At 36.9% G+C, this 18,806-nt stretch overlaps 1 protein-coding gene across 1 annotated transcript; it reads left to right on the top strand.

Annotated features, from left to right (window-relative positions):
• Window positions 1–280: 280 nt before the first annotated feature.
• On the top strand, window positions 281–18,438 carry LOC136247669 (uncharacterized). Its single transcript, XM_066039497.1, has 22 exons — window positions 281–347; window positions 461–623; window positions 4,043–4,240; window positions 4,930–5,083; window positions 6,744–6,932; window positions 7,005–7,248; window positions 7,291–7,416; window positions 9,618–10,058; window positions 12,573–12,727; window positions 12,989–13,412; window positions 13,706–13,855; window positions 13,985–14,104; window positions 14,341–14,642; window positions 15,207–15,354; window positions 15,906–16,043; window positions 16,098–16,310; window positions 17,257–17,403; window positions 17,460–17,669; window positions 17,727–17,864; window positions 17,912–18,025; window positions 18,097–18,213; window positions 18,263–18,438. Exons 1-22 carry the CDS (start codon window positions 281–283, stop codon window positions 18,436–18,438), a joined length of 4,134 nt encoding a protein of 1,377 aa, XP_065895569.1.
• Window positions 18,439–18,806: the final 368 nt, after the last annotated feature.

The raw sequence follows: 18,806 nt of genomic DNA, 5'->3' as shown, positions 1-18,806 counted from the left end.
TGGGGGGGCACCCTGGATCCGCCATTGTTTGCAGTGGAATGAACACTGGTGTAGCTACATGAGTGATTTATTGAATGAGCAGCTATGCAAATCTCGCCAGATATTCTGTTCCTTTAAAAAAATTGCGTTAACGGAAAGGAGACAACGTCGGCATGTTTGTAGCAGTTGCACTGAAGCCATCTGACTGTGAACTCTATTGCACAAATAATTGCGTATACGGAAATTTACGGTAATATTTTACTTTAAAAGCGTACTAGCTATCCATGTCAGAAGCTTAATGATGATGATGATTAGAGAACTGTTGTTCACTTTGCTGTGTGGGTGCTTTCTGGCCACAACTAATGCAGGTAAGTACAAGAACTAACTAGACCTAGCTAGTAAATCCATGCATAAACGTGGTGCGGGGTTGCGGTGATGACGTACTACGTATCTGTGAATTCTATCCCACTATTTAATGCAGCTACCGATCAAATAGTTGTCAAGAACTTCCCTTCGAATAAGAAATGTGTCAGAAGTCGACAAATGAGGGCTATGGAGAGAGAGGTCGCTACAAAGCTGCTGATGGAAAAAGACGATGCTCTGGGGAAGATCAAGACTAGCAAAAACATCGCTTCTTTACTAAAGTTAGTGCGTGGGTTGAGTAATTGCCGGTAGCTAATTAGAGTTATAATTAGTTTGGTAGTAGCCATAGCTATTAGCAATTACTCTATTATGTTGTTGATATTTATTTAATTGTCAATTTACCACAAGGGAAGGGAACAGTAGCTACAAGACTACAGGAAAAAGCCTGCACGAGGCACTCTCCAAATACAAAACACAACAACTCAAACACAAACATGACACAGTACAAAACAAACAGCAATAAAAATCAAACACTTAAAAATTGCATCAAAAATTTCATAAGCAGCATGACGATATGCAGAACGGCGGTCAACTGATTTCCAGTATCTGGCCTAGCAGTGCATCAATTGACGTTAAGCCTCGTGTTTAGCCCTTACCCCCAGTACAAGCTATGTAAGGATTCGTGAGAAGGCTTAAAGCTTGTAGGATTAGGTAGGGATTTGCAAGGGCAGGGGTATAGTCAGTTGTCTTACCCCCTAATGATCCCCAACCATTCCCCACCGCAATTTACTAGCAATCCACCTCATGTGTACAAGCATCTGTGGGCTGTGGCTTGCACACAAGCCTGTACTCATTTATATGACTTTTAAGTTTGGAGTCAAAATCCTCACTACTGGGGAAAAATTTGTTCATAAATTCCCCTATAATTCCCATGTATTTAGCCCATACGCTAGTTCAGCAGTAGTGTTTAAACAATAATCCATATTCATAACCAAGCCACCAGAGCTCTCATTTCTGTGCAGATAACAGAGGCCCACATTTGTTTGAATGACATATGTTTTGACTTGATTGTCTGATGTAATTCTAAAACAAGTTAATATATGTTGTACAACTTACTGTATAAAAACCAGGCACCATGCAGCTAGCTAACTCATTTGGAATTAACAAACTATGAAATATAATACATTGATTAATTGAGTTAATGTAATTTTGGATTTCGTATTTCATGAAATTTTTGTAACATCGATATGCTTACTAAGGAAGTATTTGTAAACAAACAACATGTTACATTCAGAGTATTGTCTTATAGTTTGACTATGGTGTTTCTTCTTGCAAATTCTCTTGACATAACCTCAAAGCTGCTCTTCATTTTTGTTCTTGTACATACTTTCAGCCTGAATATACAGGCTATTCCAGGTAGTCTACAAGGCCTGCACCAAAAGTAGGTTTAAAAATTTTACAAAATCTGAGGAGAGTTACCACACCTGTAAATTAGACTGCTGAAAAGAAACCACCTCAGAGCAAAGTTTACCTGTCCGGACGTTTAATATAGACTTCAGTTTGCTATTATTTCTTACATGTTCCAAGACTTGTAATCACACTGGAAAACATCCAACAGCTAAATTGTTATTATGGCATGCAGCTAGCTAGCCATATATTGATGGAGTAAACTTTCCCATCCACATTAATGTGATATTTAGCTACATCATAATCTTATTCATAATGCTCTAATCTAGGGTATATGAGTATATGTGTGTATGTGTAGAAGTTCTTGTGAAATGCTAAATCTTTAAGAGATTAGTAGGGAGACATGCTTTTTTGCATGGTGGTAATTCTCAGCATTTAAATGACATATATGTGATTACAATCAAATGTGGCAATGGATGATGTAGTGACTCAAGCAGAAATGAGGAACAAGCAGTAAAGCTTAGTGTGTACTTGCTTTGATATAACCAAACCCCTGTAATCCCGATGCATGTAACACCTCAGTGAACTGTTTGTCAACATGAATGAGCATAGCATAAGCGAAGTTTGTGTTGCTGTGGAGATGAGAGTTCTCCATAACTACGAGCACACATGGATGCGAGTGTGTAGCTTCTTATGACTCCAAGGTGCATCATACATGCATTATAATAACAAAAACTATTGATTTAGAAAGCCTAGTAGCTATTGGCATTTATTGAATTACTGTATTAACAGCTAATACAGTACTTTAGCAAAGCTACGACTATCCATAATTGTGAGGGACTAATATAATTGTCTGGCATTGTGATGTACATGCAGAGTCTATCAAGTCGTGGAACACTATAGCAATGCAATACTAATCACCAACTTGGGAATTTCCACCTAGTTTTACTGGTACCAATAATTTTAACAATTTATTCTGTGCTATGACATCTGCAACCCATCAACACAACAATGCTGGGAAAATGTAACTAAATTTGTAGAAGCAACTTTTTAGGCCTATTCTAGTTGATACATTTGAATTATCCCATGCAGAGCAATTTGCTATCCCCATTTCAAGGTTTGGAGAACTGTTTGTCGTGATCTTTTTAGCCTACCCTCTTTGGTTTGGAGATTCAAGTGATTCATTATTACTATAACAATAGGATCGTTAATTAGGTAGCCCAGCTACACAGACTAAGTCAATGGAGCAAAGTCCATCATTATTACTTTGTAAGCTAGTTACAGATTGGTAATATAGATCCATTCTCTTTCCTGTAATATGTTGTACATAGCAACAATGTGTATCATAGCATAGATGCCTGCCAATAGCTCACTTAGAAATGTCTTCAGGTTTAGTTTAATAATTTGCTTATTAAACATTTCCAATTCAGTGGTGTAGTCCAGTGAATACTACATACCATTTGTGGGGTAGGCTATACTGATGTTAATTTTGTGCCATGCCTGTAAATACTCAGTCTCAACTATATGGGTCATTAACCATGTGCATAATAACGTGACAATAGACTATTAACATTAGAGAAACCTTACATGGTTAACAGTAAGATAGGTTTAGTAATGCATGTCATGTTTATGCCCATAAAAGTGACTGAAAATTTTACAGTATAAAGTGATTTACTGGAGCTGTTTGCATATTCATAAAGTGCTATAAGTCCTTAAAAAGGTGATAATGACATCTTTCTTGAGGAGTTCTTTGATCCCTATCAATGTTTTGCATACATTCTATGCTACAAAGTATAGTGCAGTATACACTGTTAAAACAGAATTGCCATGGTACATATCATGGCATTACACAGCTAAAGTAAGTGGGTCCTATAAACCAAAATATTACCATGTATAGGCACAGCACTTTATCAAGCACAATTACTGAATGATATGATACTGAATTAGCACTATTGTTATTATTAAAGCTGTACACAGTGGTCAATACTAAAGGTCTAACAGCAACATGTGCTGCAACCTTAACCTAACTAACAAGCAAGAAATAGAGACTTAAACTTTATTTAACCTAAATAGGACAAAGAAAGGAACTAATCTCTCCTACCCCAGGAGTTGATCTACAAGCCACCCAATGTCTAGACATGTGCCACACTTAGCCTCCTCCAGGAGTTTCTTCCTTTAAACCATATTAAGTATTTTATTATTATTAGAACTTTTCAGTGGCCATTGCTACATGTTTTATATACATATCTTCATCTTTTATAACATGTTTATTTTACTATGTTTTCTCTTTTAGTTACCAAGCTTGCTATAGGTACAAGATAGTCAGGAAGAAGTGCCACATCATTCCACCTGCATCACTTGAAGAAGTTGTTAATCTGATACCAATACAAACAAATGGTCATGGTAGTAGACTATTTGACATTGAAACTCCAACAATAGCAGGCCAATATTATCCTAACAATGTTGTGTGCTTCTTTGTAATTGGGAAAAGGTGAGTAATCATTTGTTTTGTGTGTTACATAAACATATGCATCACTGACTAAGAGAAAAGATGCTGAATATTCCAGATGTGCGTGTTCATTGGTACTTGCCTAGACTCTGGGATGTTTCTGCATTCAATAGCTTTGATGTGAGAATTATGGTTCTTTGTTTGGCTTTATCCATTTCAAAGAGCCTTTGTAAACCTGACTCACTATAAACATGTGCGCTATTATGCAGTAAAGCTATTTAAGTAATTTTTTGTTGCTAAAATTCCCTTACTACAATAATATTATGCAATGTACAATATGTAAATGCATAAAGGTGTAACAGATGTGTGTACATAATAATAAATATTTTATTGGGAAATAATAAGAATGTGTGGAAAAACAGGCATTAAACAACTATTAAGCTTTAAAGTTGGTATAAATATTTAGTTATCAATCAACCTACTCTAATAAAGCAATCAAAAACTCTAAAATAGAAAAATAACCAGAGTACTCTAATAAAGCCATCGAGTAGAACTATATGAAGGACAGCTGTGTAAAATGAATGATATCTACATTCATAGATTTTAAAGCTGAAACAACAACCTTTTGATGTGTGTCTGTGTGTCTGTGTCTGTGCTTGTATATATGTGCAATAATACTTAATTATGCAACTTGAACATTGAAATATAACTTATTACTTATTGTTATGTAGAAAGAAGGGATTCATATACCAATACTTTCAAGTGGTTGATCAGGAAATACAAGGACATTTAAATATTGAGGAAGAAGTTGACCACCATGATGGTGGAATATTTAAGAAAAGTGTTACTGGTGGAAATTGCCAAGATTTCTTTGAGTTTCGTGAGGTTAATCATATGTATATCAGTAGATAATGTATTGTGTGCAGTGTGTAGTGCTGATTTAAAACAATTTGAAGGATCTATATGGTCACTACAAATTTTGCACAAGCACCATTCTGCTTAAAGAAAACAGGAATAACATTGCAATAGTGTAAAGATAACTGTTGCCTTAACCATTAAACACATTTGTGGAATATTATATATAAAATAAATAAACTATGTAACTCAAACCACACAGGCGTACAAATTTAGACTTTGTGTTATAACACTATTTGTAATATGGTGCGTGGGCAGATCAAAGGCTGCCACCAGTGTTACAAATCTGTTGTAAACCAGTTTACAAATAATTGTAGCATGGCTAAGTACCTCCTTTTGGCCACACAGTCTGGCCACTAACTAGTTCAAAGACTTCAAACAAAACCAAACACCAGACCAACACAGGAAGTCAAAATGCAAGACTGATAATATCAAGGACTGACAAGGAAGTAAATCGCTCTGGAACGAATGAACACATAACACTACAACGTCTGAATGAATGTATGAATGAATGGGAAGCAGTACAACTGCTGGGCTGAGTTGGTATCTATACCGCATGCTTGTTCGCCAACAAATCAAGCTAACCAAGGCTATTATAGCGCTGCACCACTCAATGAATATCAGACAATTCAGCTACACCCGTCTAATGATGTGAAGTGGTACAAGGGCTGGAGTGATTGGCATTGATGATGGCACCTCGCGCTCGTGCATAACAAATGCGCTACCAATGAATAAACCAGCTAACAATGAAGTAACTAACCATCGATACAGTAATTAGTGAGCAAAATCGTTCCTTGTACAGAGTGCTCAGCAGTAGCCAATAATAGCGTTGCGTTCTTGTTCTTTCCATGTTACAAACGGGTGCCTTTGATCTGCGCACGCCCCATACCACAAATAAGTTAGAACACACCCATTCGGTTTGTATCTGATTTGTAAAAACGACACCCGAGGGCCGCAGGCCGACTCAGATCCGCAGGCCGGAGTTCGCCTGTGGCCCTCGGGTGTCATGTTTACAAATCAGATACAAACCTCACGGATGTGTTACAACTATTACATGTTTTGAGAGTAACAATTATACATATAGACTCCAGTGGTGTGAAGTTTGTGTACAGTTATTGTACCTTTACAGTTACTAGTAAAATATAAATGTAAAGTAAAATATATTATTCCACCACCTGTGACCATGCTCTATTATACTATGTAACACTATTGGGATAATAGCACAGAAATTGCATATACATCATCACATTTTAATTACTGTATGTTATGTCCATCCTTGCTCTGTCTGTTATCCAGGCTTTAGATTGCACAAGTCTGTAGTACTGGTAGGAACAGAGTTATGTACATAATATTGTTATGAAGTGCATGATGAATGCAAAGCTTGTTGGGAAATCTTGTAACACTGAGTGTTGCTTATTTCCAATCATAAATATCTAAGTCTTGATAACTCTTATGTTGATCACTAACCTTCTGTCATCCATCCACTTTCACATTTGTATGCATATTACTCACATGCTGCTCTCAATTTTGTCCAAGTATTATAATACTTGTCCATGTAGAGAAATTGTTGTGTGCTTTGTTTGTGAGTACTGAATGCATCATTCACTATGTACTATACACCCATATACAGAAACAACTTTATAAGGGAACAGATCTAGATGTTAATCAACTGGTGACATGTGGTAACATAACAGATCCCAGGATTCAAATTGCTGTTGACGTAGCTTCAGCACTCACACTGATATTTAGATCTGATGATAAGATTTCACAGCTTGGGATGAGACTTGTTGTAATGGAAATAGATACTAACTTGAACTCAGTAAGAACACCACAAAAGTAATAAATAGTGCATGCTTTATATTGTGTACTACTTGTTTGCCTTTCTTACTAGCCCACAATTAAACGAACAAAGAGAGAAGAAGCAACTCATTTGCTAGGACCTCGTGGTGACTCTGGTAGTAAGGGAACTCGAGGACATCCAGGTCCTGTAGGGTGTGATGGAATAAATGGACAGACTGGTGCAAGTGGTGCTAAAGGAGAAAGAGGTATTGATGGCATCAAGGGTCAGAAAGGTGAAAAAGGTCTACCTGGAGAAGCTGGAAAAACTGGTAGAAGAGGACCCATGGGCCCCAAAGGTTTACCGTGTGTATGTTCATCACTTGGAAACTGTATACCAGGGAAGCCAGGTAACAAAGGAGCTAAAGGTTCTAATGGTCTTCCTGGATTACATGGTGCTAGAGGATTGAAAGGACCAACTGGTATACCTGGACCTAGAGGAAGACCTGGGAAAACTGGAAGGAAAGGTAAATCATACACTACAATAGTAGTGTATAGTAGGGACCACAAAGAAGTAGGCATGGCCCACGAAATAAAATCACCCAAAAAACAGCCTCAATTTCCCAGATGATGATGAGGCAGTATTGGTTAGGTAAAACTAAGCCCAAACAAGCTTTCAGATCAACCCAAAATGCTTTCCACAAGTTGCTACGGATTTTTTTTTTATCCAACGGAATTTTCTACTGACTGCCTGACTGACTAACTGCCTGATTCCTTCAGGCAAGTGTAACTCAATAATGGGTAAGGCTATGGGCTTGATTTTTTCATTGTTCGACATTGCTTCAGCCCGAGAGGTGCCTTTTGGCATACTGCAGTACATACAATGCATTCTTCAAGGACTTGCCAGTCTCCTCCTTTGTGTCCCATTCATCTTTGCTGACAGCAAAAAGTGTTGATTTGGTGGTAGCACGTGATGGCTTCTCTTCATAACAAAAAATTGTCTGTATTTTTCATAGTGGCTACTTCGATTGCAGAGGTGTTTTTAAAACAGTTTTTGATTCATACTGCTGTGTAATGAGTTGAACATAGCCAACAATGAAACATAATGGATACTTCACTTTTCAGACAATAATTTATATAACTGGGGCACGCGGCACCAACCCTTTCTTTTGGTATGCGTGGGTTACAGAGATGCTTTTCGAAGAGTTCTTGATTCGTACTGCTGTGTAACGGATTGAACATAGCTGACAACAATGATACTTCACTTTTCAGACAATATAGCTGGGGTGCGTGGCACCATTTCAAATGCAGTATGTATCACCAATCATAATAAAATTATTTACAAAAAAAGTTAACAAACAAGTATTTCAAAAAATGTGGAATTTGTAACTAGAGTAGAGACCATAGCACATTGATAAAAAGTACTGAAACAAGTTGGTCCAGGAGTAGTGCACGACATTAAATCACAGTAAGCAATAAGAAGTGTTATATCCCTTCTGTGTAAAATACTTGTAATATAAGAATTATGTTAGCATAATTATAACTGTATATTTCTTCTGAATGTAGGCTTGTGCCAAGTATTCAGGTGTAATTTCAAGTATAAATAAGCTAGCAAAAGCATCAAGCATCATGCAGTGGCGGATCTAGAAATTTTTAGAGGAGTTTCAGATTCCACTCAACTTCAGCCTAGCTGTAAGTCGAAGACCAAAAAAAAAAAAAAGGTCACAACCCTGCTGTACAACGTTATAATTGTGATTTCAAAGGCTAAACTATGAAGTTTTTCACCAGTAGACAATCCTTCTATAACACATATGGCGATTTTATCACTGACACGACGACTCGTCAATAAATTTGGGGTGACCGCTATTTTAAGAGGGGGTTTCAGCTGAAACCATTGCAACCCCCCTGTATCCGCCACTGTCATGCCAGCATAATAGGACAATTTTCATAAATGAGCAATGCACATAATAAAGTACAACAAAACATGAACACACTACACCTTAGTACCGCATTTCATGTCAAGAAAATGTACAATGTTATTATATTTTTTTATTGTTTCTTGGCTGCTTCATGGAAATATGATCAAGAGAGAAGTCACTCACTATAATACAGAAAGACTGATATACCAGATCTAGAGCATAATCTCGATTTTGAAAGCGTGACTTTGAGCATAATATAGTGAACCTCTCTTATCCAGGCAGTCTTATACATACTACTGTCCGTATCTCAGAAATGTCCATAACTGAGAATAACACGCTAATGTTCTAAAGTAACACAAGTAATGTTATTGCTATCAGTTAATGCTTTACAGTATTGTAAGCAGAGGAAGAAGTCACTACAGAGCCTCCCTGGGGCTGTAAAATGTATTATCACCTAGCAACCAAGTGGTATATGGTTATTAGTAGTAGAATAAACAAGCTATCTAGCAGGTAAACAGCAACCTTTAGGCTCCCTCCTTGTGCTTTCATCTAACCCAAACTTCATTACGGTAAATAGAGCCACATGACCACTTTGGGCTATCCAGACAATGGAGGTGCCCAGATAATAGAGATCTGGATAAGAGAGGTTCTGGATTTTTGAGCACTGCTCCAAAGCATGATAGGTTATTTTTAAAGTACAATTGTGCTACTTGAATGTACAAAATCTGTAAACTAGCATAAAGTATAGTAAATAGATGATCACAGTTGTGAAACACAAGTGAAAGCTTACGTACTTTCTGATAAAACAGGTAACAGAGGATATCCAGGCACTGATGGTGTTGCTGGTCTCCCTGGAGATCAGGGTTTACCTGGTCCCCCTGGCAGACCTGGTCCAGCAGGCCCACCTGGTCTAGCAGGATGTGCCTCACCAAATGACGAGAGGGTTTCACGTCGTATGGCAGAACTGGGGCACATCATAACAACCACAACACAATTATACAATAGCATTGATGTGAAGCATGAAATGTCTGCTGAACAGTTCTACAGCTACTTGGTGACCTATAATAACAAAGATCGTACAATGTCTGGTCAAGGGCATATAAGTGATGGAAAGTTCATACCCAACAACAGAACTGTTAGAGATGCTGAGGAATGCAATGAAGTTTTGATGTTTCCAGGTTCTAAAGGAGAGACTGGGTTGAAGGGTCAACCAGGAAAGGATGGCACAATAGGAAATAGCGGAGTACCAGGTTAGTGTGTAACTACATATGCATACATACCAGGTTATTTGCATAATATTATGATTGGTTATTGTATATATAGCACTTTTAGGAGAGTAATTTTGAGTAAGTAGAATTTGAGGAAAATGGGAACGGCACGATACTGGAAAGCGGGAATGGGAATGACCCATGGAAAATGCCTGATAAAGGTCATCATGTAATATACAGGTTGGACAGGTTGGATTTTACAGTGTTTCTTGTTCAAATACTTTCACTAAAATGATCAAAACACTCTAATAGAGAAGTCACCTGCACTAAAATACTCTAATAGAGTAGTCAAGAATGTTTTATTAACGTATCCCACCAGGAACCCACATTGATGGCCTGTACATCGATGGGCTATAGCTGTCATAGATTAGGTATAGACTAGCTAAGTCATCAACATTGAAAGTTAGCTATGTACTCCCTCATTAATATTAAAATATTCAACTACTTACTATTATCTGGATAGTAGTAGGAGCAGTTTTTGAAGCCTATTTAATAGGCACTGTCAGTTAACTGGAGTCAGTATAGTGAGAAGTCATATGATGGGAGTATGTATGCAGCACTAGTATGCTTGTCAAGTTGAAATGGCTCCAAGAGGAGTCCACATGCATGAGTGCTTATATTGTCCTAACTCTCCTCATTGGAGCCATACACCTACACAGACTGCAGCTACCGCATACTCATCATGTGACTTTTTCCTGAGGTTGCAGGTACAGCTTCCTGCATTATATGCAGGCACTGTTAGTTAATTAGAATTCTTTGTAAAATATTGTAATGGTTAAAATTAAGATCACAAAGGAGAAGCTAATTTTCAGTGTTGATAACTTAGCTAGTCTATATACCTAAATTCTCTATGACAGCTATAGCCCATCATTTCATAGGCTATCAATGTGGGTCCCTGGTGGGATAGTTGACAAAACCTTCTTGACTGCTCTATTAGAGTATTTCAATATATTGACTGCTCTATTAGAGTGTTTCATTCGTTTTAGCGAAAGTATCCTACAACCATGCTGCAAAGAAACATTGTGCTAATATCCAACCTGCATACTATATGATGACCTTTATCAGGTATTTTCCATAGGTTATTCCCGTTCCCACTTTCCGTTCCCGTCCCATTCCTGTTTTCCTTGAATGCTACTTACCCAGCAATTTTCATGGATTGGCAGCTATCTACAGAAAACTTCCCCTCTAAATTTGCAGCTTGATGAAACTGACATTCTTTGAGTATTATAAATGCATAAAAGATCCTCAAGAAGTGACGTTTCCCCCTCAAAAATTTGGATGGTGGACATCAATTTCCTCAAAAAATCCCACTATGCAGTCAATTGTTGACATGGGGTGGTTACAAATAAATTATACATTTAATGCTAAAAATAGTTTCTACACTTATTAGAATCGCATGTGTGAAGAGTTACCATTGCTGTATTTTTTAGGCTGTGATAAACTTCTTTGTAGATGTTTCTTCAATGATGTCTCTTCCCAGATTGTTTCACAAACTCTCTTGTCAAATCGGGGAAACTTTCTCCTTATGCCATACAACATAGGTCCACTTTAGGACAAAATGCTAATATTACTTGCTTAACAGCGATCAGTGTATAAATATTCATTATAATTCATAACTAAAATTTCATCATTTTGTTGACTCCTCAAAATGTCAATGCACTGTCCACCAGCTAGCTATTGCTACAATGGCACTTTTCAAGAAAATAAGTAACAAAATACACTTTTCGAAAATAAAATGGTTTTTAATTGCTGCAGTAGAATAACTGACTGCTCTATTAGAGTACCTCAATGTTCCATACAAAAAATGGATAATTTTAATACAGCACTAAATTACTCAATTACCCATGTGGCAAAGCATGGGAAGGTGACAGGAAACAAGGAATTAAATAGTAAATGTTGGTGTTAAGTATTTAGTCAATTCTTTGTTAATTCAGTAATAGTGTCGTATTCCAGTAATTATTTTATAGACAGAAGCAGAAACAAGAAAAAAAGTTTATAAGCTGTATTGATGCTACTGTAGACCTTAAGTCCTTAACTGTTATGAATTTTTCTTCTTAACAATTTCTCAAAATAATTAGCTAGTAGTAATTTGCTCAGTATCATCAATCTTTGTTAATTGGCTATTTCCACCCACACAGTTATGATGTCACTGTGTAGTACTGTTCTATTACAGTATCTTGATCTTCACTGATCAGTTGCTTTTCCTTTAGCAAACATTTATATACACATTGCTGATATTTACATGTTAGAGTAACTTGCTCTTAATGTGCAAATTTTAGTAACTATCCTACTAGGAATCTGCAAGGAAGTTACAGAAAGCCTGTGAAGCAGAGAGTCAGAAATTATGTTCCCTAGATTCTATATGTTTTACAAAAGTGTGCCTATTATGGTAGCAATGCTATTGCCTGCTTATTATGCTTTGAACTTAATTTGCTAGAAAATTGACACATCATTAACTATGCATGCTTATTTATATTTTGTTAATGATATTGACAGGAATCAATGGTACTGATGGCAGAGCTGGGGATCCTGGCTTACCAGGGTTGGAAGGAATAAAAGGTCAAGTTGGAAAGAGTGGAACTCGTGGACAGAGAGGGGGTGTTGGCAGTGGAGGAGCAGTGGGGATACCTGGCACATGTAAATGCTTTCAAGTATGTTGATACTTGAAACCTGTTATGTAACATTACAGATAGTGTATGCATTGTGTGTAGATAATCAGTTTCCAATAACTTCTGTCAATATCTCATCCATGTATATAGCAACTTTACAATTTGACTTCAGCTAGTGCATCCTAGACATTTACAACCAGCTAACAATTAAAATTAGGGTGTAGTGGTAGTTGCAGACTACGTACATGATTTCCTCTACGTTGATACACTAACATAATATTTAGAGGTTTGCTCTATTTCCAGTCTGTAGATTCTTCAACAGAAGTGCCCATAATGAAAAGTCCCTCACAGATCAATTTTGGATCTGGTATGCCAGGAAAGCCAGGTGACCCAGGATCTCAGGGGTACAGAGGATCTCCAGGACTTAGAGGACCTCAGGGTCCTTCAGGAGACCCAGGAATAAGGGGACCAAGAGGATATAATGGTGTTGATGGTGTACGTGGTAAAACTGGACAAAATGGCACTCCAGGAACAAAGGGACATCGTGGCAAGCAAGGACTTCCTGGACCAGATGGTCCCCCTGGACCACCCGGTCCACCAGGATGTGTGTGTAATAACTTGTTCATTCTATTGGATGACTATGGATTTGTGAAGAACTCTTTCGGTATTCTACCTCAAAATATTATTGGAATACAGTACAGGCCTGAACCACAGCCATGCAATATAGGTAGGAAGATTAGAGAACATAGCTATATATACTAACATTATAAATTAAACAGTTTTTGCAAGATCAAAATCACAGAACACATTTGCTGTTTATGCAGCATCAGTAACTCACTGTACTCCATTTATACTTGTGTAGATAGTTGTACAGTAGATGTTTACATTTCCAAACAGACATCATCACATGGATGGAAATTTCCAATTTTGTGGGATAGGTATTCTGAGGCAAATGAACTTGAAATTTTTATGCAAAAATGCTTCAAAATATATTAATATTAAACTCCTCTCTTTCCAAAGGACCATCTATTGTTGGTACAAAGGGACAAAAGGGATTGGCAGGCTACTCTGGTGATACTGGTAGTCCAGGAGTACCAGGGACACCAGGTTTTGATGGAAGTCCAGGATTAAAAGGTGCAAATGGAGACAAGGGATATTATGGACTTAAAGGTACATTGCATTATAATGTAGCCAAAAGCAATAAAATTTTAAAGTACAGTATAGCTAATATCTTGCATCTTGCTATTCTTGCAAATGTATATCTAGCATGTATGTACTTAAATATCTGTTATATTTCAGGAGAAGATGGAGCAGCTGGTGATAGAGGAGATAAAGGTGATCCTGGTGTGTGTGGACCACCTGGTCCCCCAGGAGATGATACTATCTGTATGTTGAACAGGGTATCTGATACTGTTGTTGGTAAGTCATCAGTTAGTTGTTATATATAGTATGATGCATGTGGGCACACAATGGATCCGAATACTCACAAAATAATACATGTAGCTGCACACAGTACAGTACACACATGCCTGCACATAACTCAGTCTCTTAAGAATTAACTTGTTGAGACTTGTTTTCACAGTCCCAACCACACACACATATATAATCTACCTTTTGCATAATTGCACTATGTAATGTGTTTTCTTTTCCATTAGTTGTACAGTGTCCACCAGGATGTCCTAATGGTGTAAAGGGTTCTAGAGGTGACAGAGGTGATCCTGGATCAATAGGACCTTTTGGTCCAGTGGGACCTAAAGGAAACAAGGGTCTTCCTGGTCCTCGAGGATTCGCTGGCATGCCAGGTAAACCTGGAGATGATGGGATTAATGGAAAAATAGGAAAAAGAAGTAGTCAAGGAGCTAGAGGGTTACCAGGATTAGCAGGAATTCCTGGACCACCAGGACCACCTGGTCCAAGTGTTGGCTGTTCTGAATATGATGGAGTAGACTTCCAACCTGTAAGCAAGTAGTTACACAACAGTATACATACATTATTTATTATCGAGTGCAATATTTGCTGCAATATACGGTCTGTATTTGTCAGGCTGTGAATAGTTTATACTAGTATGTAGGTACGGTACAGTGTATGTAAAACACATGTTCTGTACAGTACAGATCCTTTTCCAGAAAAAATGGAAACATTTGCAATGTGCATATAGCTATTCCGCACTTTCCTAATTTTAAACATTATATTTTTCCATAATATACATATACTTCATGTGCACCTTTCTCAAGGCAATACTTTACAGATGAAATACACCATGTAGTATATACTTCAGTAAAACTGCTAGATAAGCTACAGTTTTAATGCTATTCTAGTTTTCGTGCTTGCAATTAAAACTTTTATACTATTGAATTTTCTGTCCTGGCTATATAACTGTATTCTGATTTGCATATGATGCCTATTCACAAACTGGGCATTATCAGCCATTCTGATTTTAAATATGCACTTTTATAGTGTAACAGATATTAATGATCATATTACAGGTTTACTATGCTTCTCTGTGTAATATATACTGTAGTTCATTTCTGCAACACAAGGAGATATTGATGCCATAATAGCCTTGCTGAAGAAGCCAAACCAGGAGGTGGCTGTAAGATTGACTAATGCCAGTTTTCCCTTGCTCAGGGAGCTAGCAGATTTCGTTGTAGCTGGATTCACATATTTTGGTATGGATGTTGTAGACTTACATTGATATTGTGAGGCTACAGTATTTTCTTAAGGCATGTGCATATAACAACTTTGAAGGTCTTCAAAATGCGCTGGGTATAAGCCCATAGGGACTAACATGAAGCTTGCTATATGTGACCGGATTTATGAAAGGGATAGATTCCATTCTATGAACTTGGAAGACCATAACTCTGTAATCAAAAAGCATAAAACCCTAAAATTGTCTCTCTATAATAAGCTATGTTTGTGCTCACTGCAGACCAACTATTAAGTCATTCAACCTAAAGTTATGAATTGTCAAAGTTGGTAAATTGGATGTGTGTGGACGACCTTTTGTTGCAACGCTGGTCACATATATAATGTTGATGTAATAGCAAACTAGGTGTATATGTAATTACCTTATCAATGAGTTTATGCTTTAATCACTTCTTTGCATTTTAATATAAACTTCATAATAGAGGACCAGCTAGTGGGATATACTTAAGTAGTACATTTACCAAGCAACATTATTAACTTCTTATTGCTTTCCAATTCTTATTTACACATGTAGGTGTTATTATCCAGTTTAAAGAAGTTAGTTATTCAGTAGTGGAAGATAGCAGATACTACAACATTACATTGCAGAAGCAAGGCAATCCTAGAACAGCTGTTAATGTGATTGTACATCCCATAGCTAATGGATCTGCATGTGAGTGTCAAGATAATGCTTTGTTATTATCTGGTAACAATTGTAATGTTACAGATAAAACTGATTTTAATACTGAGGTAGTGGTGGTGAGTTTTAATCCTGGAGACCCTGATGAAAACGTAGTACAAATAGCTGTAATCCCTGACACAATATTTGAAGTGAATGAAACATACTCACTGAGACTAAAGTTGTCTGAAGCAGCTAACAAATCTGGAGTACAAATTGGTGAAAGAAACCAAGCACAAGTTACTATAATTAATGATGATAGTAAGATAACTGATTAATTGATCCAGGGGTGGAGAACAGCACACAAAAATGGGAGGAGCAGATCATGTGGGGTGTCTGTCACTAAAATCATTAACTGTACTTTATTACCTTAGGGTGCAAAGCATGCCAATGCTAGGGGGTCTGAAGGTAAAACATTTGAATGCTTTAATTTGAATATGATGTATTTTCAGTGGTACATAATTATGTACTTGAATAGGATACTCCTATATAATATGTGACCTAGCCTGACAAAATAGGGCATGTGGGCACAAACTACACTCTGTCACTTTACAGGTCATATCTCAGTGCTGCAACAGAGTATTTGTATTCTGTAACTTACATCACAAAGCCAATTAAATGTTTATTAAAGAGTTACTGTAGAAAGTTCATTGCACAATAGCACAATGGTAAGAAAAGTTATGAGTCAAAGAAATTTACAAAAGTAGGCAAAAATCATGTGCCCACATGCCTGTTTTTGCAGACCCAGTCACATATTATGGCAACAACTATCATTCACATATACTGTACAAATAGATTCGTCAGTAAATGAAGGCATTTGAAATAGACTCATGCACTCGATTATGTATGGATGCATCTGTTAATGCAGACAGATTAAATAAATTGCATAGTACAATCAACTTATAACAGTTTCACTGATTGCTCTATTAGAGTATCTTGATCCCAATACTATTGCTGATTCATGTAGTATTCTATTCTTGCACAATTATTTTGCACAAATTCTACTAAAATAAGGCAAAGCTGGTTGATGTACAACAGTTGCTAAACTATAGCTTCGGGGCACTGAAAAAATTAGGGGCATTGCCTTTCCACTCTTCTGGGTAAGGGGGTAATTGTTCCCTGTGCTACCTCCTCCACTCCTCCCATCACATTTCTCCACCTCTGAATTGGTCAGTTGTAGTATTAAACTATTTCATTTTCTTTGTAGTGGCAGAAGTTGCATTCACACAAAGTTCTGTGGTGGATATTGTAGAGTCAGGAAAAGCTAGATTTCCGGTGTTTATCTCTAAAATAATTGAAACATCCTTCACAGTAATGGTGGAAACTTTTGACTTCCCATCACCTAATGCAACAGGTGTGGAAAGTCACATTGTGTATTCTATTGATCATAACATTGTTCTATATTTGCAGCTGGCATAGATTATAAATCAAAAACACAAACTATCACATTCAAGCCTGGTTTACGACAGAAAAGAGTGACTGTGGCTACTATTGATGATAAGAAAATGGAAAGGACTGAATATGCTGGAGTTAGAATTGTTATTCCACCTGAATCAAAGCAACTTGGTGTAAAACTGGGAGCTAAAGCAGAACGAATATTTAGAATATTAGACAATGATGGTAATGTATTTCTCAACACTTATTCATATGCTATACTATATACCATACATTGTATAGTTGGTAACCTTGAAGTAACTTGCTATACAAATGTGTCTGGAGATGTGGTCAAAGGGAGAAATGTGCAGTTGATTTTTGAAGCTAACCAAGATGCTGAGTTTTGGTGTGGAATTTATGATCAAAGTCTTATCAAGAATTGTAAGTAATGTAACTTTATATTGCATAAGTCAATCTTTTTTAAACAGGCATAAGCCCTCATAATTTCCATAATGTTAATATATCTGATCCAGTGAAAGTGACTTTAGTAGGAACAACTACAAGGCGAAGTCCTCCACAAACTATTACACATACTAACCAAGGTAAAATTCTGGTAAACCACATGTAACGACATAGTATATCTACTGCCATAGTATTACATATTTATTTGTAGCTTTAGTTGTTAATGGAGGAATACAAGTGGTCAATGTTGGAGCAATAGCTATTAGGATTCGTGCTACAAAGAGGGCCACATTTAGATGCAAACTGAATGATAGAGAATTTGTTATCTGTAAGTTGTTTTAACAAGTAGACACATGAGTATTGTTTTACCCCTACAGGTTTTGATGGCCACATTTTCAGTAACCTCCGTTCTGGTCGTTACACCATTTTTATTGAAGCAAGCGGAATCGAGGATACTAAAGAAACTGCAAGTGATGTTATTGGACCTATTATTTTAGTTGCTGGTGTAGATAGAAACTCATCTTTTTTAACATATTATTATTACGATTATTAGCATAAAGGGAAAAGCAAATTAACTGCCTGCAAATGAATAAAGTCTATTACATCCAAATGTGGCACCTTAGACTAAGGTTAAGCCGAAACCATTATTTGAACATGTTACATGTAGTTAAAATGCATACATGGCAAGAGTACCTACACTGCTGCACAGTCTATTAAAGGATGTGTAGCTATATATGTGTACTATTCAGCTTGTCAGCTACTAATTAACTTACTATGTCAGTCACTGTAGCTACTAATTAGTGACTATATAATCTCTCATAGTAACACACTTAATCAACTTAACATAATTATGTAACCTCATTTTGTATTTTAGTAAAGATTGAATAAAGTGAATGAAGCTATACAGTGCAAGATTTCTAT

The sequence above is a fragment of the Dysidea avara genome, chromosome 1, assembly GCF_963678975.1.
Source record: "Dysidea avara chromosome 1, odDysAvar1.4, whole genome shotgun sequence".
NCBI classification, from domain to species: domain Eukaryota; kingdom Metazoa; phylum Porifera; class Demospongiae; order Dictyoceratida; family Dysideidae; genus Dysidea; species Dysidea avara.
This window is presented reverse-complemented; position numbering and strand designations above follow the sequence as displayed.

Bases quoted from the DNA above. Each gene is read 5' to 3' on its own strand.
- LOC136247669 (XM_066039497.1), top strand. From the start codon at position 281: ATGATGATGATTAGAGAACTGTTGTTCACTTTGCTGTGTGGGTGCTTT. The intron at 13,856-13,984 runs GTACATTGCATT...GTTATATTTCAG, and splicing joins GGGATATTATGGACTTAAAG to GAGAAGATGGAGCAGCTGGT. The intron at 17,670-17,726 runs GTAATGTATTTC...TACATTGTATAG, and splicing joins TAGAATATTAGACAATGATG to TTGGTAACCTTGAAGTAACT.